Here is a 24,635-nt window from a genome sequence, read left to right on the forward strand (position 1 = left end):
GCGACAAGGAAGAGAGAGAAAAACTTGAAAGATTTATAGACACACTAAAAGATTTATAGACGCTCAAACAATGATAGAGACAAAGCGTTACAATTTTGGACAGTCAAAAGACAATCTGTGACACCGCTCAGTCAGTCAAAAGTAGTGTTTAACCTCACACTAATCTATTACATTACATGAATTTTCACAAGAATTTTACTTATCAAGCTCATAATCACACTGGAACATTTCTGGTCAGTCACCAAAGTCATACTGAAATACACTGATTGGTGAGATGAAACCAAAGACACACTTACCTCTCACCCCAATGTCTGACTGCTATATAAAGATATATATGATGCATGATCCACACACCCAGAAAGAAAACTGTGTCACCCACATAAGAACAAATGTGTTTGGATTTGTGTATCTGATCCTAACCCTAAACCGTCCCCTCCCGCCTCTGCGTATGCTAATCTCTTGCTCCCTGTGAGCTTTTCTGTCCTGAAATGCCTTTAATTGTGACTCTGTGGCTGGCCCTTCTCTGTTTATTGATTTTCTGCTGCTTAAGGATGAGCCCAAGGGCAGCTGAAGGGCTTCTGGATAGCTAGGCCACTGCCTTTAGAGGCCTCTCCCCTGGGCCTGACTGTTAGCCTGTACTCTGCTGCACAGAAAAACCACCAACCACCAAAGCCACAGCAGCACTACGCAGCTATATGAGAGAAAGGCAGAAAGAGGAGAGATTTCTCTGAATGATGGATTTTATTTTGTCAGGGGAGCAAATGCATTTGATTTGGATACATGTACCATTATGCTAAACACATTATGAAAGCTGATTGTGTACATGTCTTTAAGTACCCTGCATTCCCGTGGGGCCAAATTCCTGCCGTGTGAGGAAGATGGCGTGGTCGTGATACTCGGCATCCCCTGTGTCTTGCTTCTGTTGCAGAAAGGCCCAGCGACACACGTTCTCCAGACTCTGGGATGGGTTTCCAAGTTCAATCAGGCTCATGGACTGGAAAGACATTCACACGCAAAGGTAAAATAAGAAGAGGGATCAAAAAAATCATACAAGAAACATCGTTTCTTGTTCTAGTTCTGAAACATTATCCTCCTCAGCCCTGTAGAGGGCAGTGTCACAATGTTATATATTGTCAGCATATCTTGTAAATTGCTGATGTGTACAACAAAAATACACACACACACACACATACACTCAGGGGGAAGGACAGTACTTACAAAATAATAAATGAACTCTGAATTGATAATTTCAGTCATGAACATGAACTAGAACAAAAGCAGCCTGCTAACGAGCTATGCACTAGTAGTCAAAAACATGCCCAATTACAAAATATTTACTTACAGTTACTTGCATAATGCCAACACCCACACAAACATCCAGATGCTTGCAGTTGCTTCCACTCACCTTCACCTCACACGCTCTTTCTCATTAGGATCTCTGCTTATCTACACCCCGCCCCCTTCGAAGCTTTCCATGTCTGCCTTTGCCTCTTTTCTACATTCGCTCTCTGTTTTCACGCATGCACAATGCACAGCTGAGAGAGCGCGCGCGGTGTGAGTGAGTTGCACTGAAGACATATGGCCTGCCTCTGTACACATGATGAAGTGTGAAGCCTGCACGCTGCGTAAACGCCCCGTTAGACAACGCACGGTACACCTATGTGGTTCCTCATGTTCATCAGTTGCTCGTGAGTGTGTTTTGGGGGTATTTTTAATGATCTTTCAAAATGTGTTTGCAATGGTGTGTCGTGTGTAAATGTTGTGTTGGAGTGTGTGAAGTGTGGGAGTGTGAGTGCGCCCGCATTCAGGGTCACACAGCCAATCTGCAGGCTGTCTGGGTGCAGCTCTGTTGCCACGGTAATTGGGAATGATGGACAGCCGGAGCTTTGGCTGAAGCTGCATAGGGGCTGGCCCAGAATGACCAATGTAGTGCGGTGTGTGTGTGTGTGTTTGCACGCGTGTGTGGCGCTCGTGCGTGTGCGAGTGTGTGTTTCCAGAGTTCTACTGGGACTGTGGACATGTAGAGAGAAGAGAGGAAGAGATAAGGCTACAGCAGCGTAAGTATATCACAGAGCACCTATCCAGCAATAAAATCACTTGTATCATCTGTTGTGGTAATCCCTGCCCTACTTCATTTCTGCCATGTCTTGCTTTATCGCTCTTTTTCCTCTCTTCCACTTTTCTCTCTTCCTCTTTTCAGCACAGATGTGCAGATAGTGTTACAGTCAAGAAGAAAAGGATGCCCCCACCCCACCCCGACACCCATTGTCCAGTCTCTCTCTCTTTATGAATGAGGGAGGGCTATCATTGATTGTTTATCTTTGCCTGGACTTCCCATGATTCTGTGCTGCAACCCACTGGGAAGGAGGCTGATTGCATAACGGGAAGAGCTTCTGTATGTGCTTTGGTGCTGAACTGTGAAGGCGTGCAACTTGAAAACACTCCCTTGGGATGCTGAATGCTTTTAGTTCCTCTTTTGCTCAGTCCACTGGAATAACAGGCTCTGGGCATCAGCGTGTGCTGATGAGTATGTGGGTGTGTCTGTGTGTTTGTTTATGACACTGTATGTATGACTTTGCCATGCTTTCTATAGGTACTTAAAGCGACTGTAGCAAAATAGAGAGACGAGGCGTTCACTTTCCAGGAACTGCATCCCAGTTGGTATTTCAGCAGAACTCGTGTAGTTTCAGGTCTTACCTTGCCGTAGCCCAGCATGATAATCCGCACCAGAACCACATTGATTTTTGCTCCTAAAGAACTGTCATGGTAGATGTCATTCACCTGGAATCATACACCGAAACACAAGGGAAAAAACAGCGTCAGTAGAAGAAATCAACCCTTTATAGAACACTTTAATATAACCTAAACAAACTCTGAGGTGTAACAAAGAACTTGGTTGATTGTAAAATAATTTGTCTGCGGTTGAAAATTTTAACAATTTTTCAAAGTTTCAAACAAGTTAACATTTTCATCAAAATGCTTATTTGCTGTCTTGGTAAGAATTGTCAGGGTGTCACTGAACAGTCACAACAGTTTTAAAGGTGTTGATGCTTTGGGATACACTCACTCGGTTCAGTGAATGCATCCCTACGGCTGTGCTGGATTCCCAACTGTGAGCTTATATTTGTATGAGTTTGGTACTAACACAGAAGGTCAAGTGGGATGTCCACCAATTAGAAGGTCGGTAGTTCAATTCTTTAATGTGCATGTCGAGTTATCCTGGGGCAACAGTATCCAAAGTATCCTTGGACACAGTACCCCAAGTGTCCCCGAGGACATCCATCAGATTGTCACAATGTGAATGGGTGAATGAGACTTGTAATAAGAAAAATGCTTCGAATTACTGCATTTGCAAAATATAAAACATCTTCATTCAGTGAGCGTCTCCTCACAGGTGATTCCCTTCTTTTCAAAACAGTAATGCATATTTATGTACACATGACCTGAAGCCCAATACTTGTCTTTATAAAACAAAGCTATATGTGAAAACACAAATCAGACATTAAACAGTGGATAACTTCCTAACTCCTTTGTGCAACATCCATACTGTATGTTGCACATCTGAGAATAGCACAGGTGGTGAAATAACAGCAAATGAGATGGCATCATGTGCCCTGCCTTGTGCTCGCTCTATACGGCTTCCTCTCCTATCCCAGGGTATTTCCAGTAATGCGAATGTAGACTAAATGTGGACTGCGAGCTTCTACTGTGTGTTACATGTGAAAAAAAGAACAACTTCAGAGAATTTTCCAACCTGATTCTTCCACCGTTTTCTGGAGGCTGTGTGTAAAAACAGCTATGCATACCTGCAATCCACGATTGGTCCATTCAGAACATGCATGCTTTAATCGAGGATTGCACTAGTCTAACTAATAAAGGATGTAAGAGTGAGCAATAATCGTATTTCGGATAAAAATTATTTCCTGTTACACTTTCAATACACTTCAGGCTGCTTGCGAACGGCTAAGATGCGCAGCTGCACTGGCCACCTGGCTGTCGGTTGGCTCCCCAAAGGCAGAAAACTTTATTCTATAGCGACATCTCGAAATATGGCATCTTCACAGGAAGCGTCCCTCAAGGTGCTCTCTCCCAGCTACAGCCATGTTCACTGGAACTCATGTGAAGCTGTTTTGGATGCTATTATTAGTAATGATCTGTCCCACTGCTGCTTTTTTACCCTTCATCTGTAAAAGGCTGATGGGGTATTGTTGATACATTGCCGGGCAGACGGGCAGCACTTACACCTACGTTTGTGAACGTGATAACTCGAGAACGGGATGACGTAGGGAGCTTTATATCGATATTATAGATGCATCTACTAAAAATCTCGGACAAGTTCCAATCTCAGTGACCTTGACTTGAAGGTAAAGTTGTGCATGGGATAACTTGGGCACGTGGCAATGTAGGATTCTCAAATTAGTCTGTCTACCAGGAGGTAGGTAGCACTTTTTACACTGCAGTGTTTATGTCAAACCAAGGAACTGATAAAAGTTAAGTTTTCTTTTGGTCCATTTTACCATAAGGCAGACTGTTGTACTATTATGCTGCCTACAGATTGAGGTTTAGCACTATTTTGCTGAAATAAGCAAGATGCTGAAATCTACACTTTACACTCTACACTTTAATCACATCTTGACTGTTTTACTTTAAAGTCTGCTGTGGTGGTGTACAGAAGCAAAATTACATATAAATGCCATGTTTCACACAGCAGTGAAGCCCTCATCATCCTTAATTTGCAAGACTCTCCCTCTCTGGGATGGGAAGACTCTCTGCCTCTCTCTCTCTCTTTTAACCCATCAAGTTGCTAAATAGTTGTGAGATGTTCCACCAGGTATTTTGCTGCCCATGCCCCAATTTTTCTAAACATGCTGCAGACATCAGTTCTGCGTTATTTACATTTTACTTACATTTGGAAAGTGGTTTGTGCCTCCAAAGAGCATATAGTGGCTTGCAAAAGTATTCGGCCCCCCTGAACTTTTCCACATTTTGTCACATTACAGCCACAAACATGAATCAATTTTATTGGAATTCCACGTGAAAGACCAACACAAAGTGGTGTACACGTGAGAAGTGGAACGAAAAACATCCATGATTCCAATTGCAGCAAAAGGTGGTTCTACAAAGTATTGACTCAGGGGGCTGAATAATTACGCACACCCCACTTTGCAGTTATTTATTTGTAAAAAATGTTTGAAATCATGTATGGTTTTTGTTCCGCTTCTCACGTGTACACCACTTTGTGTTGGTCTTTCACGTGGAATTCCAATAGAATGATTCATGTTTGTGGCTGTAATGTGACAAAATGTGGAAAAGTTCAAGGGGACCAAATACTTTTGCAAGCCACTGTATTTTTACCTTCTGCTTTATAACAGGGTTTTGATCTAGATGACCTGTAGATATTTTGGAAAAGTAGAAGTAAGTGAAAGAGAATTAACGCCTAAAATCTGTTGTTTTTAACCGCTACACATGCTTATGTTCTTATGCAGTCTTAATTAATTTATGAAGTCTCCTATGACCTACAAGTCATAAGCTACAAGTGACAATTATGTGACAGCACAGTGTTATAGTGGTCCTCAATGATGGCACACAACAAGAGGGGTTTTAGTTTAAACCTACTCTGGGGTTTGTACAGTCTCCCTCTTTCTCTGTGGTTTCTTTCCAGACTCTCCAGCTTTCACCCACAAAGACATGCATGTTAGGCTATGGTGTGAATGTGACCATGAATGGGTCTATGTCTTTTTATGTTGGGCCTACAATAGACCTACGACTCTGGGTGTATCCCGCCTCTTGCCCTGTGACAGATGGGATAGGCTCCAGCTCGCACTCGGATGGATGGGTAATTATAGATTACAAAGCTGATATAAAAAGTGCTTCATTAGAAAGTTGTAAAAAGGATATATTTATTAACTAAAGAGTGAAACAAACAAAATAAATAAATAACTAAAAAAGATATGACTTTTTATAACAGGAGCTCAACAAAAAGATAGAGGAGAGTGAGTCGAAATTTAGAAGGGATGGGTAAAGCATGTAGAGGCTGGTTAGGGAACTCAGTATCCCATGACCATGGATGGACGACAGATGAGAAAGATGCAAAGGATGGGAAGAGCCATAATACAAGAAAACAAGGTAATCTGTGGCAAAGTAGATGCAGAAAGCTCTCTTCTGTCTCTCTCTCTCACACACACACATACACAAAGCCACCGAGAGAGAGGTAAATTGGCACTGGAGTTGAGACCTGCTGTCCTCAGTTGGCTGTGCGTGGTGCCTAATGAGGCAAAGGGATGTAAAAACAGACAGCCATAATGAGATGGCTGATGGACATGCTGTGGAAAAGGAGAAACACACACAAATGCACGCACACACAAATGCACGCACGCACACACACACACACACACACACACACACACACACACACACACACACACACACACACACACACACACAGACGGAAAGAGAGAGAGACTAGGAACAAAACTGTAGACACATCCAGCGAGCGAAAGCTATGTGAAAGAGTTAAGGAATGCTATGAATAGAGACAGTGAGGCAGACGGAAAGAAGACCAGAAGCTGAGCGTAGAGGGGAGAAGCAGCAAAGGTTTAAGGGAAGAAAAGAGGAAAAGCTTGGAAAGGATTTTTACGTAGAGTTGTGTGAGAAGATTTTTTTTATCTTTTTAAGGGAAAAAAAGAAGGAGAATCCATGAGTGAGCTAATGCTTTTCCTTTTTTCTTTTTTTTTTTTTACATATGGAGAGTAAAGTTGGAAATTCCAGCATCTTGTTCGGAAAAATCCAGCGGCCTCATTCTTGAAGTCTGACTAGCAACTTGTTATCCACAAACTGTCTGGAATTTATTTACTTCATCACGTCAAAGCACAAGCATGTCTGCTACCTAAAGCAGTAAGAGCTTTACAACATGTTCTGAAACCTCAAAATAAAGTCATGTTTGGCTTTCACTGTTGCATTTATGTCATCTGGGACATCTGTTAGCTGCCAGCAGTCTGAAGTAACTTTCTAATGGAGGGAAATGTTATTATGGTAACATCAGCAGCTTTCAGTGCAAGAAGTATTTTGCATGAAGAAAATCACATGTTGAAAGCATCGGTGGTAAGTGAAAATAATGCAGGCTGTAATTAATCTGAGAAACTGACTGCAAATTTTTGTTTGACCTTTAAGTGGGAATGGAGACAGAGCATTGCTTATAGACAAGAAGGTAATACTTGGTGATTTGATCATAGGGGACTGAGCACTACTAAAAGTGCTGGATGTGTATTTTGTGAATTCACCTACCAGCAAAAATTGGCTTTCACTAGTAAAGTAGCAAGACCACCAACAGAGTGTAGCCCAGCTAGAAAAATAGTAAAAACTAATGTTTGATGTTCTAATAATTCAAATAAACATTTTTGGTTAACTGAGAGATACATGAATTAGATGACCTGTGTTGTTTTTCTATGAGTCCCTACTGCTGCCCCACTGCAGTCACCACTGTGTTCATGTTACAGCATCAAAAATACATAAGTAACTAAGGTTTATATAGAGAGAGAGGTTTTCAAGAACAAAAGTCACAAATTGCTTTTCAATACTGAACAAGATACAACAATTAAAAGGGTATAAAATGATAGAACTAAATAAAGGCTAGTCTGCACAAGTGGATCTTAAGTTTCTTTTTAAAGATATCAAAAGTGTCCACAGATCTTAGGTCAGCTTGATGGCCGGAATCTTACAGTCGCCTTTTGTTTTAAACCTAGATCTAGGTACAGCCAACAAGGACTGATCAGAAAACCTCAGAGATCTAGACGTTACGTATTGATGTATTACCTTATCTATATATCGAAGCACCTGACTGTGGAAGGATGTGAAATTGATCACCAAAAGTTTAAATTGAACCCTAAACTTTATGGCAGTAAGGAATACAGAATGAGTATTATATGGAACTTTTAGGGGACCTGGTGATAAGCCTCATAGCAGCATTAGGGTTCAGTTGTAAGCAATCCAGGGATGATTTGCTCAAGAAAAGATACAATGAATAATAATAATAAAGTCTTGACGAAATAAATGCATGTATAACTATCTATCTCTATTTCACATTAAATTACAATATATTTAAAATGGGCATTGCTCTGCAGATCATTGAAAACAAGCAAGCATAGGTGAGCCAACATGCTTTTCAAAGCTGAACATCATTCTTAGATATCTGCGCCATTTGTGTGAGTCGAGCACATGTGTTGAGGCTAAAAGTGATTGTGCTGTAGGGATGGGTATCGAAATCCGGTTCTTTTTTCCCACTGTTTCAATTCCTTAGAATTGTTTGGCATTTTTGATTCCCTGGCTGGCTCAGATGATGGCAGTTCTTGCTGCAGTCTACCGGTAGCGTCTCCTTTCAGGCCAAGTTTGTGGTAAAAGGCTTGCACCCATTTGCCACAGCAGATGCCCCCAATTTTCAGTAAGTGAATGTGTTTAATTGTAGGCAGGGACATTACTGGATATTCTTGTGTAATTGCTACAGAATAATTTATGTTATACTTTGTTATTGCTACAGAAGAATATTTATTTTATTATTTTACATTTACAATTTTTTTTCTTGTTCAAAGAGAAGATATAAAACAAAGTTCTAAGCTAATTAGTGTTCTCCTTTTTTAAAAATAAGAATCGATAAGAGAATCGATAAAGAATCGAATCGTTAAACAGAATCAAAAATGGAATCGGAATCGTGAGAATCTTATCAATACCCATCCCTATTGTTCTGTATTGTTTGTTGTCCAGAACGTGCTCAGTGGTGAGTGAGACAGTATATTTTTAGGAGTTGTGTAACAGAAAAATCAGCTAGCCATTAAGCTAACAGCCACAATATAAAATGCCATAGACTTATGCTAGCATCACTAGCATGTCGTGTGTGTGGGAAACATGGCTAGCAAGCAGCAGTTCTTGTACTTTGAAACTATGTGAGTCAATTCTGTTACTGTTAAAAGTTACTTTGGTTATGTAAGATTATCTTGATGCATTTCCAAGCATTTCCATATGCATTTCCAGAATTATTCCCTTCAGTTTCCGGCTTTAAAATAAAGTGATACATCTCAGGATGTTTATCGTGATATAATTACATTTATCCTTCAGCTAAACCAGTCGCCATGATTTACTCTGTGTTAGACTTAGTACCCAGCCAAGGAAATAGTGGAACCAGAGTGACAATATGGGAAAATACTGAATTACGACTAAAGGTAAGTAACAGAAGGAACAGAACATGCTTCAATATGAAAAACAGCACAGCAACTTGAGCTAAATCTCTCACCATTATAAGGTGATGCGTTGTTTAATTCAAAACAAGGCATCGTATGCTGTAAATGTGTTCTACCAGACAAATGTAATGATGGTATAAGGTCTAATTTAAGTACAAAATAGCATCCGATTTCAATAATACTAACGCGTAAGTAAATTCTCTCTCTATTTATTGCTGGATTCTGAATAGATGGAAAGAATGCAATGTGGGACACAGTGGGAAGACGAGGAAAAGTTCTCTTCGGGCGACCTTGAGTACGGTTACACTACACAGGTTTGTTGTTGTCTCTGCTTAACCCAGTCTCAGATGGTGTGTGAGTGTGTGTGTGTGTTTGTGTGAGAGAGAGGGTGACACAGAGAGACTAAATGTGTGCCACTGCAGTTTTCATCTTTCCTCCTTTCTGTTTTCCTGTGTGTGTTTACTTACTCGTAATTCTGCTCATTTGAGAATATATGTGTCAGTCCCTTGTTATCTTTGCAGGTTGAAGCATATGCCTGGGGGTGACATATGTACTCTGCAGGTTGTGCGCTGTGTTTGTTTAAGATGGACATAAACACTTTGGTCACTTTTCCCTGGGCCTGATCTCCAGCCTGTTTCCTTGACAACTGTTATGCCAATTAGGGGAAGTTGACTTCCAGGCGACCCTGATGCTCTAATGAGACATGCATGCACACATGCACAGGGGCAGTGTAGTGTCCTTTCGGTGCCAACTTTGGCTTTATGTGTCTTCTTACACACTTATCTCACAGATGGTAAAGGCTGGAGGACAGATATGGCACAGCAGACCGTAATCCAAAACACTCCCACATATTTGCCGAGATACGCTTATCCACTCACACGCACGGTCCCTGTGCCGCTCGCTGTCTTCTGACATTCTGAAAGGGCCACACTAGGTGTCATTCCTTATAACCAAGCCTATACATGCAAATCCAAGACAGCTTGTGTATTAACTACTACAGGCTCAGAGGTCAACAATGCACAAAGTCATCACTATCACATATTTACTGCAGCGAGAGATGACACTAAAATGAAAGGAGCACAAGAATAAGTGTGAAGGCATGACCAAACTTAATCATCAAAAATTACAGCAGTACATATTTCAAATTCAAATTAATTGTGTTGATTTGTTTGTTTGTGCTCATCATAATTGGGAATATAGGCCAGTTTTATTTATGTGTACAAACAACTCATGTAAAACAAAAACAAAACTTAACCCTAACCCTAACTTGCATGTTTGTTCAACTGCTGTCACCTCATTCACAGGTTCACACCTGCATTTAGTGTTACAATGACAGACTACGAATGCCTTCATAAGGACTTTAATACATTTAAGCCAGTATTTTTGCAGTGCTTCGTACTCGAATTTCATGTGTTTAAAGAAGCTCATCTTGGAAAATGGATTTCATTTATTAGGCGGTACGATTTTACAGAGATACATTTTGGAAATATGCCTTAAAAACATTCTCAGCTGCTGATGAGACAGAACTGAGTCATCAAATAAAATTTGGCTGAAGTGCTACATAAATTAGATAAGGCTTTAGACAGCTTCGCTACATCTTTTTTCATCGACACACATGGGAATATTTAAAAACTGAAACCCAGGATTTGAGTTCTCAGTCTCACAATGCTCCTTACACATTTGTGACACTTCTCGCTAACAAGGTGTCTATTATTACCTGGACTACATCTCCTTTCCCAGCTCTTCCTGCCACCTATTAATATGAGTTTTCACTGCCTCTAGGAGCTTTGGTAAAGACAAAAGTGAAAGATCTGCACCACTTTCCAGACAGCTCTTATAGACAGGATCTTTATCATAGTGGAGGCATAAAACTGTAGACGAAACGCGCATCAGCATCAGCGTGCCTCATCAAAATTATATATGCACATGCATGTTTGCACACACACACACACACATACGCACCTCCATTAGCAGACTATTTTGGAGAGTGTAATTAAGACTTTGTAGCACCTCTGCAAAGGTCTCCCTTAATGGGTGAGAGGAAAAGGCATATAGACAAATCACCGTTGGCAACAAAGTGTATCACCACTGCCGCAAGAAGATTACCGTACCAGTGCCACAGCACAACACATTCATTGTGATATTAAGTAATTGCTTAATATTGCAATAAGCTCATTGATTCACCGCTCTGACTGTCATTATTTATGATTAGCGGATGTACTACCTTGAAGACTTGAAGTGCTGCATGGTTGATGATATGCACTGTCGAACAAAGCACTGGAGTGAAAGCTACACCACAGTCTGTGCTAGAGAAGCTAGCCATGTGTACTCTATGGAGCTTGGAAAGAAAAGCGTCTGGACTTCTTTCCAAGCTCCTTAGACTACGATGACCTGGATGACTGAGAACCTTCACAGACATGTGTACCCTCATACTGTAGTTCTGCAGTCAGTATTGGGAATGTTTAACGTCCAATGCCCTATTTAAGTCTTGTCTGTGCATCGTCCTCACTGTTACAATTGTTACCCTCAGTGTCCTTATCTGAGCCCTCTACCCCATCTGCCTACTTTTACACTCACTTGTTCCCTGGACCTATTCTGGAACTGAATATTCCTCACTACACTACTTTGTTTGTCCCACAAAAAGCAATGTATGGGTGGGTTGATACAAAAAATGGTCCTCAGCTATAGTTTTGATACAAATACAAACAAATAACAGACTCTTGATACTTTTACTAAATAACAAAGGCAAAGCAGTTCCCAGCTTTCAACATTTGGCCATAACCCATCCATTCAACTATTTATTCATCCATTCTTGTAATTTTTTTAATGTATAGAGGATGAAAAGGGTGCAAGACTATCACAGAGAGACTAGACTCCACATGTAAGACCAATTTAGAATTACCAGTTAACCCTCAGGCATGTCTGTGGACACCTAGAACCTTCCTTGTGTTAACCCTCTCAAGGCAGGCGTTGCAGATTTGCAACAGTTAAAAGCTAACAACCTGATTACCCCACATACATATTTTATGCAGTATAGTCTAATGTCCATCATACATGTATTCATTCACGCATACATGCATGCAAAAGTCTATATGAACGTTTGAAGGCTTTAATGAGCATATCGCTTCAGAATCTCATATTTTTATACCATCCAAAATGAACAAAAAAAGTCAGTATCAGCCGTACTGGCAACAAATGTGAAGCATTATATTGCATTCGAGCATCTAGCAGGTTTTAGATATCTGCGAGTGATTGATACAGTAATAAGAAGAAATCATTTCCAAAGTGTAAGCCAGCAGCTGCAAGTTCTTACAGAGTTGTATTGCATCTGTAAAACCATCCAAATGTCCTGGTAAAACATATACTTGTGTTACACTTTTAAAAGTAATGTGTGTGTTTTTCTAGGCGGCAATGATTGGGTGAATTTCATAGATGTTTCAAAATTTTAGTTGCTTAACCTTTACCTAACTGAGGAATGTGTAAGATTTAGGAGGATCTCTCAGTAGAAATTGATATTGCAGTATAGTAGTCTATACATAATTTTGTTTTAATTAGTGTCCTGTATAACCACTATAAGTTAATGTTTATTCTTTTAGCTTTAAATGATACATTTAAACAGACAAACCAAGCACTGGGTCAAAGAAGATCTCAGAAAGGTTTGGGGGAGTAAGGGGTATTTGCTAAGTTGCTGCCAGATGCCACAGAATCCCACAAATTGGTCTTTGAGATCATGCTCACACTAGGCGTGGTTGCCTTCCACTGTGCTTGTGTGTGACTGTCCTCTTGCTGACCAGCACTCAAATTAGTGTTCTAGGCTTGATGTGCTTGAGTTTTTCAGTTTTGATCGGTTTTAACCCGTACTCTTGTGAAAGGAGCAACTCAACTGCTCTCCCCCTCTTGCTCACAAAACTGGATATCTGCGTTGAGGTTTCTCATGTGATGAGGGTAAAACATGTATTCCCTGACTGGTTGACAGTGGTTTTTGGACATTGTTGGCTGTGGTTGATTGAAACTGGTTGCAAAGAACGTGCTGCTCCTATTGACTGCTTTGGTTGCTAACAGACTGCTGCAGTTCCCTGTAGGTCTTTCTGTTTGTCTGCAAATACTTGCTAGCCCACAAATATAACTACTAGCCATTGGTTGCAAATGAAAATGGAGAAGGTTTGCCTGACATATAGCCAAAATCCCAACTTTTATTTTGAAGGCAAGCCTTCCATTTCTGGTTTGCGTTGCACTTTTCAGGGTTTCTTTATAAGTCAGAGAGCAGCTGCACCAATGTTTGTCCACCACTTCCATTTAAACTGCAAATGCAGCAATATACTAGCAACTAGTTGGGGAATACCACCTGGTAACAGGTCGTTCCCACTGGATCACTAACTGGTCTGTAGGCCTGCGTGACTGGGACTTTACCAAGCATTTTGCCAGTGACCATCAACCTCCAGCAATCACAACCGGTCATAGAATACTCATTTTTCTCTCTCAACTGGTGGTTTTCAGATGGTTGCAGACCAATCTCTAGGCCTACAGTGGGGCAAAAAAGTATTTAGTCAGCCACCGATTGTGCAAGTCCCCCCACTTAAAATGATGACAGAGGTCAGTAATTTGCACCAGAGGTACACTTCAACTGTGAGAGACAGAATGTGAAAAAAAAATCCATGAATTCACATGGTAGGATTTGTAAAGAATTTATTCGTAAATCAGGGTGGAAAATAAGTATTTGGTCACCTCAAACAAGGAAAATCTCTGGCTCTCACAGACCTGTAACGTCTTCTGTAAGAAGCTTTTCTGTCCCCCACTCGTTACCTGTATGAATGACACCTGTTTGAACGCATCATCTGTATAAAAGACACCTGTCCACAGCCTCAAACAGTCAGACTCCAAACTCCGCCATGGCCAAGACCAAAGAGCTTTCGAAGGACACCAGGAAAAGTATTGTAGACCTGCACCAGACTGGGAAGAGTGAATCTACAATAGGCAAGCAGCTTGGTGTGAAAAAATCAACTGTGGGAGCAATCATCAGAAAATGGAAGACATACAAGACCACTGATAATCTCCCTCGATCTGGGGGTCCACGCAAGATCTCATCCCGTGGGGTCAAAATGATCATGAGAACGGTGAGCAAAGATCCCAGAACCACACGGGGGGACCTGGTGAATGACCTGCAGAGAGCTGGGACCAAAGTAACAAAGGTCACCATCAGTAACACACTACAACGGCAGGGAATCAAATCCCGCAGTGCCAGACGTGTTCCGCTGCTGAAGTCAGTGCATGTCCAGGCCCGCCTGAAGTTTGCCAGAGAGCACATGGATGATACAGCAGAGGATTGGGAGAATGTCATGTGGTCAGATGAAACCAAAGTAGAACTTTTTGGTATAAACTCAACTCGTCGTGTTTGGAGGAAGAAGAATACTGAGTTGCATCCCAAGAGCACCATACCTACTGTGAAGCATGGGGGTGGAAACATCATGCTATGGGGCTGTTTTTCTGCCAAGGGGACAGGACGGCTGATCCGTGTTAAGGACAGGATGAATGGGGCCATGTATCGTGAGATTTTGAGCCAAAACCTCCTTCCATCAGTGAGAACTTTGAAGATGAAACGAGGCTGGGTCTTCCAACATGACAATGATCCAAAACACACCGCCCGGGCAACAAAGGAGTGGCTCCGTAAGAAGCATTTGAAAGTCCTGGAGTGGCCTAGCCAGTCTCCAGACCTCAACCCCATAGAAAATCTGTGGCGGGAGTTGAAAGTCCATGTTGCTCGGTGACAGCCCCAAAACATCACTGCTCTCGAGAAGATCTGCATGGAGGAATGGGCCAAAATACCAGCTACTGTGTGTGCAAACCTGGTAAAGACCTATAGTAAACGTTTGACCTCTGTTATTGCCAACAAAGGTTATGTTACAAAGTATTGAGTTGTATTTTTGTTATTGACCAAATACTTATTTTCCACCCTGATTACGAATAAGTTCTTTACAAATCCTACCATGTGGATTCATGGATTTTTTTTTCACATTCTGTCTCTCACAGTTGAAGTGTACCTCTGGTGCAAATTACTGACCTCTGTCATCATTTTAGGTGGGGGAACTTGCACAATCGGTGGCTGACTAAATACTTTTTTGCCCCACTGTATGTGACTGAGGCTTTAGCCACATGACCCTACACTGTTGCCATCGCCATCAAACCTTCAAAATGGCAGACAAGTTAACAGCACATGGTTAGGTCACATGTTTGCAAAACCTCAACTGAAGAAAAGCACTCTTGCATAGCATTCTCGATTATTTAATACCGAGATGTCGAGAAAGCACTCAGGTTTCATGCTTGGGCACAGTGTTGCCAGCATTTTAGATTGTGCATCTGTAAGAATGAGAGGGTCTGCTTGACTCGAATTGACGACCGTTTTGTTGTTAAGACACCTGTTCTTATGACCAGGGCATTGTCTCCTGAAACGTGCAGTGTATCTTCACACTAAAAACTAACAATTCAGATTTTATGAACTTGAAGTCCATCGCCTAAAATTTAAATGAGTTCCTACGAAAAAAGAAAGAAAAAATTAAGAGAAAATAAAGAAAGAAAACGCTGTTATTTTAAACAATAGCCTCTTGCACTAAAACACAAGCGAGCTGCTTATCGTTTAAAGGTGGCTGTACAACAGATGTTGTGAATAAATGTCTTTTGTTGGGTGAACTGAATGTTTTAAAGCGAACACGTGTTTAAGGAAAGTAGAGGTTTGCATAGTTTCAAAGCAGCTCTTAGTTTCAGCCTCTGTTTTAGCTCGAATATAAAGACAATATGGAGCTAATATTAATTTATGAAAACTCTCATCAAGTTGTTTTTACTAACTGCTCAGTATTAAGCACTACACTAATGCAATAACTCCCAATCCTACTTATAATTACCATTAGTTAGCATTTCTGGCAAGAAGTATCCTCTACATATCTCTGCTTATCATAAATTTACCTCCAGTATGTCTTCCAATAAACCCGTGCTTTCACTCCTATCATACTGAGATTTTTTTCCCCCACACCATTGAGGATTTTTTGCCATAAACTACCCAAGTCAGGGAGGAGTAAACCAAGGAGCAACACTGCTGGGAACCTGGGAGAGTGCGAGGAAGGAAAAATAGAGAAAGCAAGAAAGAGAGAGGGAGAATCAGACAGAGCACACCCATCCTGAAGTGAGCAAAGCAAACTTTCAAGAAGAAAGTCGCCCAGATGCCACGCGTGGGAGGCAAAACCTTATTTATTTATTTCTGTTTATCTGGCTGTCAGTAATTTATTCTGAATGCGCTGTTTAAAATACTCCTTCTCCCTCTGTTTCTCTCTCTCTACCCCACAGATGAGAGGGGGGCTGTGACAGGGCTGCGCATTCCCTTCTCCTATATTGTCTAACAAATATCTAAAAGGGGAGGCAGAGAGCACAGCGGCACTTGTTCTTTCTCAAGCGCTGAACTTAGACAAAGAGGTGTGGAAGGATTTGTTGCACCTGCATAACAGTCGGAGATTGGTTCCTTGCGCGGTGGGTCGCGGTAAAACAAAAAGCAAACAGGAGCGCACACAGAAAACAGATGCGCACGCACGCACATCTACGAATGCATGCAAACAGCACGCTCAACGCAGGTTTCATTTGCAAAGATTAAAGTCTGCAGTGTGTTCAGTGTCGGACCAACACACAAAAACATGTGCACACAAACACACACACACACGTAACAACACCTGGGTGTGTAAATGCTAAGTGTTGTTGTGGCCTGAAGCATGCTACCTGCTGTTTTTGCATCTCTCTCTCTCTATTTCTTTTTCTCTCTTATGCACACACACACTCACAATGAGTGATGACATGACACAAAGCCTGATGAAACGATATGTAGGAGCTCCTTCAGCAGAGAGGGCTCACCTTACACACACACACTCATGCACAAATGAAATCTCATCATATTCAGATAGAGAAGACAGGATTACCCGCGGCTGATTGCTGGATGAGAACATGTAGGAAGGGAATTGAATCCCATTCAGTCGGTGGGTGTGTGCTACCCGTTTTCTTTGACCTCTGTGTGACTTACTTTCTATTCAGCTCAAATGAAACAATTTCCCCATTTGATGATTTCATTTTGGGGCATCTGGAAATCTCTGTATGACCTGTGTACATTAATGTGACGCTTGAAATATGTCCGATTTGCCTAATTCAATCATGCATCATTTTACCTGACATATATTCATTCACTCCTCTGTCTGTCTGCTTTTGTTAGTGTGCTTACCCCTTTGTTAGCTATCGACTTACAATGTTCATAAGTGTGAGAAGGTACTTTTGAACATGCTCCTTCCCGTGAAACTGGACCACTGAGTCGTCTACGCCCAGCAGCACCTCGATGTTGTAGGCTCTGTCAGAGGTCTGTCTGCGCATTCGCCCTGCTCGCGTGTGGTTGATGCTCTGCTCCACACCACGGTACAGAGACTCCAGATCCATCAGGCCACCAAGATCTGCGCCTAGAAACAGAAGGCACATCAATACGGTGTTGTGAAAAACTAACATACATCATGGTTTGCTTTTTGGCTGATTTTGCTTACAGCCTTTTAAAGAAGCCTCTACTCCAGTCCTACAATAGCACTTTCAGTGTTTCAACATAAACAGCAATATTAGAGTTTGTACAATTCTAGTGAGCTTGAAAGTCAGTATTTGAAAAGACCACTTTATTCTTCAACATAGTCCGAACTCGCTTAGAAACGCTGTCTTGAAGATTTTTAAGTAGTATTAAAGTCTTCAACCTTCAGGCTCTGTGGAGGCCAATACATGACTGATAGTGGTCCATTGTGTGCTTTTCTATCCAGCTATGCTTTTACTGTGTTGGCAGTGTATTTGGGATTATTGTCATGCTGAAAAATGATGCAGTTGCCAATCACATCCTTTTTTGTATTTTATAATTCCATCAATTTTGACAAGATGTTCCCTTCCCAAGACTGTGAACATTTCTGATGAGTCTTCAGTGAACAGCAGCTGGATAAGGTGAAGAGCCAGATGGATCTCTCAGGTCTTGTGCAATGTCTTTGCTAAAAATTTTTTAGACACTTTTCATCTGCTGTAGATAGATTTTTATGCCTGCCACCTCTTCTTCACTTCGCCCAGTTTCCTTAAAATTTTGAATGGCACACTGCACACCATCCTGAGTTGAGTCAGGTTAACTTGTTTGCTTTTTTTTGCTCCAAAAATCCAATTTTATGCCCGTTAAACTGTCATGTCCAGCATTTTTTTAGGTTAAACTAAGAAACTGAATTAAATTCTTTTGCAGCAGGCTGCTTGTCACAAAGGGTCCAAAAATACAATTTAAAACAGGTTCTTGGCTAAGATGTCAGTTATGTGTAGACACTGATTCATCCCTTGAGTTAGTTGCGTTTTTTGTGCTATGTGTTATGCGACTAGAAAACAAACAAAGAAAAAAAAATCCCCTGAAAACGTCTTGATTCACGCTCAATCATCCAGATAAGGACATCCCATGAAGTCGATTCTGTTTATCTGGATGTCACATTTTCAGCGGGAGAAACGTTTCATGACTCATCCAAGTGACTTCTTCAGTCTTAGCTGACTGCAGGTTTCCCCAACATAAAAATGGTCAAGTACAAGGACTGGACTGAAAATGAGTGAAAAAGCAGCATTTGTCCTTCTTAAAGCCTGGAGAATTATTGGTCAAGACTGGCTCCTTGGAAGCAAAATATAAAGAAATGAGGGGGTGGTTCAAGACTTTTGCACAGTACTGTATGTACACTCCTTAAAATCTGCTCAGCTCAGCTGGTGTGTGCCTGCTTCTGCCTGCTACATTTTTGTAAACACAATATGCTTACTGTCTGTGTGCTGTTCGTGTTCACATCCATATGCACGTGTACTTATCTGTGCACTCGCATGTTGATGTCTGTATGTCTGTCTCTCATTTCCTTTCCAAGACACCAGTTGATAGACTCGAGCATGTGCGTCCCTTGTAGCTGGTGGTAACGGTGCAGCTATCCTTCACAGATCCTTTCCTAATCAACCAAATATTTCTACTCCCATCTGAATAAAAGGAACAGATGGTGCTTGCTAAACACATGGATTAAGACAGCTCCCTTACACAAGGGGTTGCCCACCCTGCACTCTTCTTGGCTTGCTATATGCTCGAAAAAAATGCAAATCGCACCAGAAACTGAATTTAAGGTTATGCTGTCAAAGAAGATGCAACATAAAGCAGCCCTGATTTGTTCAGATCGCTAATTACATCCAGGTATGTCGGGCTAAGCGCTGTGTTTTGAGTCTTTTTGGATAAACTCCAATCCTGCCTCAAAAAAAAAAGAAGAAGAAGAAAGCTTTTATTAAGTTTGAAATGTCAGATCTGATCATCTTTCTTCCTCCATTTTAAGTGAGGCAGACTCAGTGAGGCTACAGAAGATAAACTGTCCTGTCTCCAGAGCCAAGGCCATCCTTCCCTAACGCGCTGTCCTTCTTCACACAACCCAACCCCGGTCTCCTTTTCTCTTTCATCCTCCTCGTATATGCGAGCATCGTGCGGCCTTGCTCGTAAGGAAGCCATGGAAGGCCAAGCCATGCAGTCTGGAACATGTGGTCTCAGTGGATTCAACAAAGCGCTATTCTCACTGACTCCAGCCAAGGCCTCCCACAGCCAAGGATGACACATAGCACAACTCAAAGAGTGGCGTGTGTGCGTAAGAGAGAGTGTTTACAGGTGTTTGTGTGTGTGTGTGTGTGTGTGTGTGTGTGTGAGTGAGAGCGCTCTGTGGACAAACATTTCCAATTGGGCAATAAATCATTGTGCCAACAGGCACTTTAATTTAGTTGAAACTGGGCTGCATGGTTGAGAAACTGTAATAGCTGTACAGTTTGTGACTGTAGACACAGGCATAGACATCTTTATTCATATTCAGAACATGCATTTGTTACCATCAGTTAAAAAGGGGGGAAATGCAGATGTCTCCATAATGTTACCAATAGGGGCAGGTCTTATTTTTCCTTACAAACAAAATATAATGTGAATTTTGCACTCATATAGTTACTTTGAGACAAGTGTAAACACCCCCGCCATACATGGTAAAGCTCTGGTTCTGTGTGCACGCCAGCAGCTTGATGAAACCAGAAGGGGAAAAGATGAAGACATTTTTCTTGTGTCAAAGCTAATTTCTAAACCACCAGGTTACATTTTTCCGTTTACTTGGAGAAGCGTACTTTGCTAACTTCTCCTTCTTTGGACAGCTAACTTCAGCAGTTGCCATCTGCCTCCATCTCCAGCATCCTCCTCTGTCACGCCATCCCTCTCTATGCCCTCCTTAACTACATCAATGAATCTCCTTTGTGGTCTTTTCTCTCCTGCCTGGCAGCTCCATATTCAGCATCCTTTGTCCAGTATACCCACTATTCCTCCTCTGCAAATGTCCAAACCATCTCATCCTCGCCTCTCTAAGTTTGTCTCCAAACCCCTCAACCTGAGCTGTCCCTCTTATATTCTCATTTCTAATCTTGTCCATTCTGCTCAATCAGGAAGCTTACTAACCAGTCTTAAGATAGCTTTCTGTCAGCTTCAGTAGCATACTTGAAACGTTTGCTGCATGAGTCCCAAAATATGTACCCAAAAACATACAAGTGGCATGTTTTGAATTTTCATTTTCGAGCAGAAATTAACAGAAGTCTTCATGATGCGAGCATAAGCTATTAAAGCTTAGGGATTGTCTAAATTAATCAAAATGCCTACATGATTAGATGCCATGTGCACACTTAGAGTAAAAAACAAACAAACAAAAACAAAACAAATAAACCGAAAAAACACCCACAAAAGAAAACAGAAAAGAAAAGCCTGCTTGTGTGCATCAGGAACGATAACATTAAACTGGAAAAGATCTACAGCGGTGCAGAACGCCTGAGAGCCTGCCTGCTTCATATTCCAATTATTGTCACCTGGTGCCTAATTTTGTTTTTTTTGTGTTTGTGTTGTCTTGTACATCACAATGCAGAAATAATGCTGATGCAGAAATAGCAAAAACGTGTGCATAAAAATCCCCCCGACTTGCAGGAAATGAAGTATTTGATGCTAAAAACATCCTGTGGGAGGACCCCTAGATTGCATTCAGCTTCATTGGGAGGTGCTGCATACGAATCTCCATTCAACATGTGCCACAAGGGGTGCAGCTGGACTGCCGCTGCTTGGACACATATGGTGCTGAGTAGAGGGGGGAAAAAAGAAAAAGGAAGCAAAACAAGACGGAGATAAAGGGAAGACGAGGCGAGAGAAAGAGAGATCTGCCACCTTGTCTCCCAATCAGCAAGGGGCATTCTGATTTCCCACTCCCTCTTATGCAACGTTTCCAAGACAACGGGCTCATGGGTAAAACAATAACCACGTGGTTAACATTGGCTCCTGAGTTGCTAACAGAATTAATCTGAAAGTCTGACTATTATCCCATATCTGCCCACATTCCAGTGAGTGACAGAATACAAGCAGAGAAACAGGAGGTGGGGGGCAAAGACAGGCAGCATTATCCAGAAAGAATTAAAAGATTTTTTTTTTGTCTTTCCACACATACTTTTGTTCTGTTTCATAGCACATTTCACACAGACACTGAGCATTTCTTCTCCTTGTTAGCAGTGGAAGCTGAACTTAAGGCGGTGTACTTTTCACAACAACCCTTGGCTCTTCCTCGTTATAGCTGCCTTTAACGAGGCTGATGTCACAACCACACCATCTGCTTCTAAAGACAGGTCCAGATATTTTTACCTTTTGCTTATGTAATGTTAAGGGAAAAAAGTACAGGAACAAAAAAAAAGTATTGTGTTCTCACTTTTAGTTCTGTGTCGCCACAAAATTGCAGTACCTTGAAAACAGTGAGTACAACAGTGCAGGGACATTGCATAACACCGGACCACAACTGTACGGAGAGTGGATGAGAGAAATAACTCAAAGTGACAAAAGCAGAGTGGCGAACAATAAATGACTAAACCAAACAAGGTTGACTTTTTAAACCTGTTGTTTCATCCCACTTCTGTCCTTGCTTACTCTTGCTGCAACACTATGTTTCTCTCTCTTGCTTCAGCTGTTTAGGAGCAAGATTTTCAGAGAAAAGCGCGGAGGAATAAACTGCAGGAGAGATCAAGGGAGGTGGTAAGAGAGGTGAGATGTAGAGCTGAGGGGGTGTGATGGATGGATGAGAGGGAGAGCAAGAGAGAGATGAGACCAGAAGGACCTTGGCTGTTGTGAGTTCCGCTTCAAGTTCCTGCAGTGATGGAGAAATTCGCTCTCTTCAAGAGCAACAACCTGTCTTGAGTCTGTCTGTGTGACTGCAGGCGAAGCGTCGGGGTGCACTGCTGTGTTTCTCACAGCTTACAGCAGGCATTAGCCTCTGAAGCCAAACGGTTAACACTATCAACCTGTGTATAGGGATCTGATCGTAACAATGCTTTTACTGTCCTTTACACAGTGTCAGGCTGAACCCTAACTATCCTCCTCCTCCTACACGCACACAAACACACACACACTCCTTCATTTGTTTCCTACCTGCGGCTCTCCTCTTTCTGATGTGCCTACCCATTATTAGTGCTCATTTACATTCTCACACTACCGTCAGTGTTCCTGTACGCCATACCTCCATGCCCCCAACTGTCACATGCACACCTCTCAACCTAAACACAAGCTTCCCCACACACACACACACACACACACACACACACGCACCCACACGGAGCTCTTGCTCTCCCAGTGTTTTTATTCAGGTGGGGTATAGACCGTGGCCTTATTAGGAGACAAAGGTTCTTTGTCTTTCAACCTTTGCAAAATGTCAAGAATGTCTAGGTGCCCACTGCCCGGGGCTGGGGTGGGGAGTGGAGGGGGGGGGGGGGGGGGGGAGTGTTGGTGAGGGGAGGTGAGAGATCCAGTCCAGCGGTGACTACAAGCCACAACAAGAGAGGGCGTGAATGGTGATGATAATTCAGGTCAAGCCACATTTTACTACAGAGCAGCGGCCTTTGGTTTAAAAGCAGCTGGGTGTGACGCATCACTCTGATGGAACTGACCTATAATGGTCACTCTGGCCAGGTTAGAGATAGATGTGGATGACAGAGGGAGAGAAAGAGTGCATTTGGATTATATTGCATGTTATGGACCAGACAAAGAGCGATTCAGAAGACCCTTATGAAAAGGATATCGAGGGAACAGTTTACCCTGCCCGGGATAGGGTTACCGGGGCCCCGCCCTGGAGCCAGGCCCGGGGAGGGTGCCCGAGGGCGAGCGTCTGGTGGCCGGGCCTTAGTCCATGGGGCCCGGTCGGACACAGCCCGAAGAGGAGACATGGGCCCATCCTCCCGCAGGCCCACCACCCGCAGGAGGCGCCATAGGGGTCGGGTGCATTGTGTGCCAGGTGGCGGCCAGGAGCGGAGGCCCTGGCGGACTGACCCCCGGCTGCCAAGACTGGCAATAGGGACATGGAATGTCACCTCTCTGGTGGGGAAGGAGCCTGAGTTAGTGCGTGAGGTTGAGAGGTACCGGCTAGATATAGTCGGGCTCACCTCTACGCATGGCTTGGGCTCTGGAACCAGTCTCCTGGAGAGGGGCTGGACTCTGTCTCAGTCTGGAGTTGCCCCTGGTGAGAGGCGGCTGGCTGGAGTGGGTATTCTAATATCCCCTCGGCTTGCTGCCGGTACGTTGGGATTTTTCCCGGTGGACGAGAGGGTTTGTTCCCTGTGCCTTAGGGTCGGGGAACGGGTCCTGACTGTCATCTGCGCTTATGCGCCGAGTGGCAGTTCAGAGTACCCAGCCTTCTTAGAGTCCCTGGGGGGGGGAGTGGGGGGTGCTGGAAGGTGCTCCACCTTGAGACTCTGTTGTCCTGCTGGGAGACTTCAATGTTCAATGCTCACGTGGGTAACGACAGCGAGACCTGGAGGGGGGTGATTGGGAGGAACGGCCTCCCTGATCTGAACCCGAGCGGTGCTTTGTTATTGGACTTCTGTGCTAATCACAGTTTGGCCATAACGAACACCCTGTTCGAACATAAGAGTGTCCATAAGTGCACGTGGCACCAGGACGCTCTAGGCCGTAGGTCGATGATCGATTTTGTAATCGTATCACCAGACCTGCGACCATATGTTCTGGACACTCGGGTAAAGAGAGGGGCTGAGCTGTCAACTGATCACCACCTGGTGGTGAGTTGGATAAGGTGGCGGGGGAGGACGCTGGACAGACCTGGTGCACCTAAATGCGTAGTGAGGGTGTGCTGGGAACGTCTAGCACAGGCCCCAGTCCGCGAGATCTTCAACGCACACCTCCGGCAGAGCTTCAACAGCATTCCGAGGGAGACTGGGGACATTGAGTCCGAATGGACCATGTTCAGCGTCTCCATTGCCGAAGGTGCTGCATTGAGCTGCGGCCGCAAGGTGGTTGGTGCCTGC

General features: G+C 42.8%; 1 protein-coding gene across 3 annotated transcripts in view; it reads right to left on the reverse strand.

Moving 5' to 3' along the window:
• LOC147337895 (A disintegrin and metalloproteinase with thrombospondin motifs 2-like) overlaps positions 1 to 24,635 on the reverse strand; it is a 150,319-nt gene that overhangs the window by 21,360 nt on the left and 104,324 nt on the right. For all 3 annotated transcript variants that reach the window (XM_086312596.1, XM_086312589.1, XM_086312606.1), the window contains 3 exons: positions 17,505 to 17,710; positions 2,698 to 2,781; positions 838 to 994 (listed from right to left, as the gene is read on the reverse strand). In XM_086312596.1, the coding sequence (XP_086168722.1) occupies positions 838 to 994; positions 2,698 to 2,781; positions 17,505 to 17,710 (447 nt within the window). The remainder of the gene's footprint in view (positions 1 to 837; positions 995 to 2,697; positions 2,782 to 17,504; positions 17,711 to 24,635) is intronic.

Source organism: Aulonocara sp. 'chitande type north' Nkhata Bay, linkage group LG2 (assembly GCF_057382095.1).
Source record: "Aulonocara sp. 'chitande type north' Nkhata Bay isolate Kocher_YH1m ecotype deep benthic linkage group LG2, A_spYH_male_GT1.1, whole genome shotgun sequence".
Taxonomy (NCBI): domain Eukaryota; kingdom Metazoa; phylum Chordata; class Actinopteri; order Cichliformes; family Cichlidae; genus Aulonocara; species Aulonocara sp. 'chitande type north' Nkhata Bay.